This window comes from Scomber japonicus, chromosome 21 (genome assembly GCF_027409825.1).
Source record: "Scomber japonicus isolate fScoJap1 chromosome 21, fScoJap1.pri, whole genome shotgun sequence".
In the NCBI taxonomy this organism is placed as follows: Eukaryota; Metazoa; Chordata; class Actinopteri; order Scombriformes; family Scombridae; genus Scomber; species Scomber japonicus.
Window position 1 is genome coordinate 3,585,143 of NC_070598.1, and position 6,607 is coordinate 3,591,749.

Below are 6,607 nucleotides of genomic sequence, written 5' to 3' on the forward strand. Positions count from 1 at the left end.
GCATGATTTCCTGTTAAAAATGTTGAGGTTACATCTGAAGTCAGACCTTTAAGATTTTACTCAGGAGGGTTTTTAACTCATGTTTTAATATTTAACATGTTACTGAATACATATATTGCTGTTTTTAATTCTATAGCAACCATAGAACACAACCTGTATCTATAGCAACCATAGAACACAACCTGTATCTATAGCAACCATAGAACACAATCTGATCTGATAGACCTTTAAGATTTTGCTCAGGAAGGTCTTTTACTCATGTTTTAATATTTAACATGTTACTGAATACATATATTGCTGTTTTTAATTCTTTGAAATCAATATTTTTTTTATATATATTTAGTAAATAAATCATGATGTGGGCTTAAATGGAGTCACAGTACCAATTAAACCCACTTTATTCATCAAATATCTTTATTTTATATTCCAAAATCTACATGAACTAATGAATACATTTTACAATGAGAGATAAATGTTGCTTTATAAGAAATGATCTCCCTTATAAATCATGTCAGTATCCATGACAACACAGCTGGAACATTTACCCTAACAGCTGATCTTAGATGTAAGGGAGGAAGGAAGGAATAAAAGGAGGAAGGAAGGAATTAAGGACAGAACTAAGGAAGGAAGGAAGGAAGGAAGGAAGGACAGAAGGAGGGAACATTTACCCTAACAGATGAAAACATTGGTTAGAAAATAAGAAAAGTCATCAAATGTAATAAGTTACATTACTTTGATGAAGTCATTGAAATAGTTACATTACTTATTACATTATAAATAGAGTAACTACTAATCTGTAACCTTCCCATCACTGTTATTTTGTTTTCTTTATAAAACTTCTTATAAAAATGTGCCATTAATCATACTGAAGCTTTTGTCTCTTTTTAAACTCCATTTCCCATGTTGCTTTGCAGCTCTCTGACGTATAACGCCAAAGAGATCCAGATGCTGCTGAAAGAAGAAGGGGATGGAGAGAAGACATGGACGGTGGAGTGGATCATCATTGATCCTGCTGGTTGGACAGGTGAAGGAAGGAAGGAAGGAAGGAAGGAAGAGAGGAAGAGAGGGAGGAAGGAAAGACAGAAGGAAGGAAGAGAGGGAGGAAGGACAGAAGGAAGGAAGGAATAGAGGGAGAAAGGAAAGACAGAAGGAAGGAAGGATAGAAGAGAGGGAGGAAGGAAAGACAGAAGAAAGAAAGGAAAGAAGAGAGGGAGGAAGGAAAGAAGGAAGGACAGAAAGCAGGAAGGAAGGGAAGGAGGAAAGAAGGAAGGAAGAGAGGGAGGAAGTACCGGAGGGAGAAAGGAAGAAATGAAGGAAGGAAGAAAGGAAGTGAGGAAGGAAGGAAGAAAAGAAGGAAGGAAGGACAGGGTTAGGGTTTCCCTTGGATATGAAATGCTCTATATAAATAAATAAATACATCTTTGTCACTTTATTATCTAAACCGCTTCTTCCTTTCCTCCTTTCTTTCTTTCTTTCTTTCCTCTCTTCCTCTATGTTTTTCCTTTCTTTGGGCAGAGAACGGAGAGTGGGAGGTCCACCACCGGCCGGCTAAGAGGAACACCTATAAGCACATTCCCATAGAGAGCAACAAGCACCAGGACATCACCTTCTACCTGATCATCAAACGCAAGCCTCTCTTCTACATCGTCAACATCATCATCCCCTGTGTGCTCATCTCCTTCCTCGCCTCGCTCGTCTACTACCTGCCAGCCGACAGTCAGTCCTTCAAATACACTCTCATTTTTCCTTCTTTCCTTCCTTCCTTCCTTCCGTCCTTCCTTCCTTCCGTCCGTCCTTCCTTCCTTCCTCCCTTCTTCTCTCCCGTGTGCTCATCTCCTTCCTCGCCTCGCTCGTCTACTACCTGCCGGCCGACAGTCAGTCCTTTAATATATGTTATTTCATTTCCTTCTTTCCTTCCTTCTTTCTTTCCTTCTTTCCTTCCTTCCTTCCTTCCTTCCTCCCTTCTTCCCTCCCCTGTGTGCTCATCTCCTTCCTTGCCTCGCTCGTCTACTACCTGCCAGCCGACAGTCAGTCCTTTAACATGTTATTTCATTTCCTTCTTTCCTTCCTTCCTTCCTTCTTTCCTTCCCTCCTTCCTTCCTTCCTCCCTTCTTCTCTCCCGTGTGCTCATCTCCTTCCTCGCCTCGCTCGTCTAGTACCTGCCAGCCGACAGTCAGTCCTTTAATATATGTTATTTCATTTCCTTCTTTCCTTCCTTCCTTCCTTCCTTCTTTTCCTTCCTCCCTTCCTTCCTTCCTCCCTTCTTCCCTCCCCTGTGTGCTCATCTCCTTCCTTGCCTCGCTCGTCTACTACCTGCCAGCCGACAGTCAGTCCTTTAACATGTTATTTCATTTCCTTCTTTCCTTCCTTCCTTCCTTCTTTCCTTCCCTCCTTCCTTCCTTCCTCCCTTCTTCCCTCTCCCGTGTGCTCATCTCCTTCCTCGCCTCGCTCGTCTAGTACCTGCCAGCCGACAGTCAGTCCTTTAATATATGTTATTTCATTTCCTTCTTTCCTTCCTTCCTTCCTTCCTTCTTTTCCTTCCTCCCTTCCTTCCTTCCTTCCTTCCTCCCTTCTTCCCTCCCCTGTGTGCTCATCTCCTTCCTTGCCTCGCTCGTCTACTACCTGCCAGCCGACAGTCAGTCCTTTAATATGTTATTTCATTTCCTGCGTTTCCTTCCTTCTTTCCTTTCTTTCTTCCATCCCTCTTTCAGCTGTCCTTCCTTCCTTACTTCCTTCCTTCATTCTTTCCATCTGTCCTTCCTTCTTTCGTTCTTTCCATCTATCCTTCCTTCCTTCCATCCCTCTTTCCTCCTTCCTTCCTGCTTTTCCATCCTTCCTTCCTCCCTTCTCCCCTTCCATCCTTCTTTTCCTTCCTTCCTTCCTTCTCTCTCTCTCTCCCTTCCCTCCATCCCTCTTTCATGTGTCCTTCCTTCCTTCCTTCTTTTCCTTCCTTCTCTCTCTCCTTCTTTGTCTCTCTCTGTTATTTCATGCTGTTTTCATGCATGAAATAAAAGTTATTTAAACTATATAAACAGTGTGTGTGTGTGTATGTGTGTGTGTGTGTCTGTGTGTGTCTGTGTGTGTGTGTGTGTCTGTGTGTGTGTGTGTGTGTGTAAAGGCGGTGAGAAGATGACGTTGTCCATCTCGGTGCTGCTGGCTCAGTCTGTCTTCCTGCTGCTGATCTCTCAACGGCTGCCGGAGACGTCCATGTCTGTTCCTCTGATTGTCAAGTAGGTAACACATCTAATAACAATTACTATTAATAATTCTAATTATAATAATAATAATAATAATGATGATAAAAAAGACATTTACCTTCTATTAGGAGTTGTGAGAGAAAGAGGGAGTTGGTTGTGGGATAAATAATTTAGTGTTTTGTCCACTTTAAAATATATTCATAGACTAAAGAATGATAGTTGGATTGTGTATGTGTGTGTGTGTGTGTGTGTGTGTGTGTCTTGCAGGTATCTGATGTTTATCATGGTGCTGGTTACGGTTGTGGTGTTGAACTGTGTAGTCGTCCTCAACCTGCACTTCAGAACGCCGAGCACACACGTCATGTCTGAGTGGACCAAGAGGGTAACACACACACACACACACACACACACACACACACACACACACACACACACACACACACGTCATGTCTGAGTAGACCAAGAAGGTAACACACACACACACACACACACAGATTCCTTTAAAAGAGTCATTTGAATCAATATTATCTTCATTCATATGTCTGTGTTTTACATTTTGTCTCATCCATCACCTTTTTAAAAAAAATTGTATTTAATAAATAACATATGTAGATTTTCTAAAATATAAAAGTATATTTTTTCATGTGTAAACAAAAACAGAAATGCTAATGGTGTATAAGTCTGCTAATATACATAAAGTTAAAGTTTCTGCTTATTAATTATGTTTAGACTGTCTGTCGGTGTTAATATTTCATTCTTATTTTGTCTTCCTCTCCTCTCCTCTCCTCTCGTCCAGTTCTTCCTCGAGCGCCTGCCTCGCATCCTGCACATGTCCCACCCCGACGAGCCGGAGCCGCACTGGGACGGGGCGTTGCCACGGCGATCCAGCTCGGTGGGATACATCGCCTCGGCGGAGGAGTACTACAGCGTGAAGTCTCGCAGTGATCTGATGTTCGAGAAGCAGTCAGCGAGACACGGACTGACAGCACGACCAACTCCAGTTGCAGGTTCACATGCTCTCCATACACTACTATAATACTTACATTAACCCTCCTGCTGTCCTCGAGTCAAGGGAGGAAGGGAGGAAGGAAGGAAGGAAGGAAGGAAGGAGGGAAAGAAGGAAGGAAGGAGGGAGGAAGGGAGAAAGGAAAAGAGGTAGGGAGGAAGGAAGTAGGGAAGGAAAGGAGGAAGGAAGGAGGAAAGAAGGAAGGAAGGTAGGTAAGAAGGAGTGAGGGAGGAAGGAAGGACAGATGGAAGGAAGAAAAGGGGATGGAGGAAGGAAGGGCAGAAGGAAGGAAGAAAAGGGGATGGAGGAAAGAAAGAGGAAGGAAGGAAAGAAAAGCAGGAAAGAAGGAAGGGAGGAAGGTAGGGGGAGGAAAAAAGTAAGGAAAGAAGGTAGGAAGGAAGGAAGGAAGGAAGGTAAGAAAGAGGGAAGGAGGAAGGAAGGAAGAAAGGGGGATGGAGGAAAGAAGGATAGAGGAAGGAAGGAAGGAAGGAAGGAACAGTCAAAACAGATGGGGTCAAGAAGACGACAGGAAGGTTAATGAGCATCAGGTCTTAATAACACTTAGAATATAGAGTCATTATTTCATATTAAAACAACAATAACAAGAATAAATTCATCAGTAGACTTTAATCTCTATATGTGTGTGTGTGTGTGTGTGTAGTGAAAAAGCTGCAGGAGGAAGGAGGCGTGACAGAGCAGCTGTACGGAGAGATCAAGCCGGCTGTGGACGGAGCGAACTACATCATCAAACACATGCGCAACAAGAACGACTACAACGAGGTGAGACGGAGACAAAAATCATTCAAATTATCATTAAGAGGATTTATTCTGCACATTTCCAGCTCTATGTGTATATTCTTTGCATGATTTCCAGTTTAAATCTCCTTATTTATCTTCTACTGGTCCTTTATTCAGCCCCTCAAAATGTAATTAAGGCTCAAATAGTTTATAAACTTAATTATTACTCAGCTTCTATGATCTGTAAAGCAATTAGGATGAAAATGGTAAATATCTATAACATGATGCAGCCTATAAAACAACATTTATATTGATTATAAATTAACAAAAGAGAGCATGAGATGACCAGAAACTCACTTTAAACACTAAATTAACCTCTGTGGCCAATTTAAAGAGGATATTTCCATCTCTATATTAATCTTCTGAGTCTCTACTGGAATATCTTTACATAATTTCCAGTTTAAATCTCTTTATTTATCTTGTACTGGTCCTTTAAGCAGCCGCTCAGTTCAGCCTCTGTCTATTAACAAGCCGTTTTAGCTCCTGTCTCTTTAAGAACCCCCCCCCGATCCCCTCCTCCTCCTGATGAGCCCACTCTGCTCTGATTGGAATCACCTTAGCAACGGCCTTAGCAACCACCTTAGCAACCAAGATTCCAGAATGGACGGCAGTTTATGGGCATTGTGACAAACCGACGTATAAACCATAGACTGTATAAAAGAAATGAACATAACATCCGTGGCGTCACCCATTGGTTTGTGGACTGCTGCTCGGAAGCCAATAGTTTTGAATCTGGGCAGCGCCATCTTGAAAATTTCAGGTGCATGCCGGGAAAAAAATAACACGGATTCTACTTAAATGAATCCGTGCGGAGTCATGGGCGGAAGTATGGGCGGAGCCATTGGCGGAGCGGGGAGGTTGCGATTGGTTACGAGGGCTGGATCTCGAGGACATTGGTCAATCAACCTGTTAATCAGGACGTAGCCACGCCCTAATGCATACCCTGCTTTATTGTCAAATATAAAATCGGGGAGGCCAAAACTTCACAAATGAACATCATACTGCATTGAAGAAGGCTTTAAACTAGCGATTGAGACCATAAACACATTTTGAAAACGTTTACTGAGGTTAGAAATCAAGTGAGAAGTTGGTGAATTCTCCATTGACTTGTATAGAGACGGTCGCCCCCTGGTGGCCTTTTGATAGAATGCAGTTCTAAGTTACTTCCGCGTTGGCCTCATTTCAGAGGACCAGAACTCCCCGCCTGGAATCACCTTAGCAACCACCTTAGCAACCAAGATTCCGGAATGGACAGCAGTTTATGGTCATTGTGACAAACCGACATATAAACTAGTCTCTTAAACTGAAATTAGATCCAAAAATAAGGTCTCCTGTCTCTTTAAGAACCCCCCCCCCTCCTCCTAATGAGCCCACTCTGCTCTTTGATTGGTTGATTTTCAGGAAAAGGATAACTGGAGTGGCATTGCCCGCACGGTGGACCGCCTCTGTCTCTTCCTCGTTACCCCGGTGATGACCTTTGGCACCATCATCATCTTCCTCACGGGAATCTGTAACCATCCTCCGTCTCTGCCCTTCGCAGGAGACCCACACAACTACAGAGAGGAAAACCAACGCCTGCTGTAACACACACACGCACACACACACG

At 42.9% G+C, this 6,607-nt stretch overlaps 1 protein-coding gene across 1 annotated transcript in view; it reads left to right on the forward strand.

Moving 5' to 3' along the window:
- The window catches only part of chrnd (cholinergic receptor, nicotinic, delta (muscle)), an 11,247-nt gene extending 4,640 nt beyond the window's left edge, over positions 1–6,607 (forward strand). The window contains exons 6-12 of the mRNA XM_053342104.1: positions 915–1,024; positions 1,516–1,716; positions 3,119–3,230; positions 3,465–3,579; positions 3,994–4,204; positions 4,865–4,983; positions 6,403–6,607. Of these exons, the coding sequence (XP_053198079.1) occupies positions 915–1,024; positions 1,516–1,716; positions 3,119–3,230; positions 3,465–3,579; positions 3,994–4,204; positions 4,865–4,983; positions 6,403–6,585 (1,051 nt within the window). The 3' untranslated portion in view covers positions 6,586–6,607. The remainder of the gene's footprint in view (positions 1–914; positions 1,025–1,515; positions 1,717–3,118; positions 3,231–3,464; positions 3,580–3,993; positions 4,205–4,864; positions 4,984–6,402) is intronic.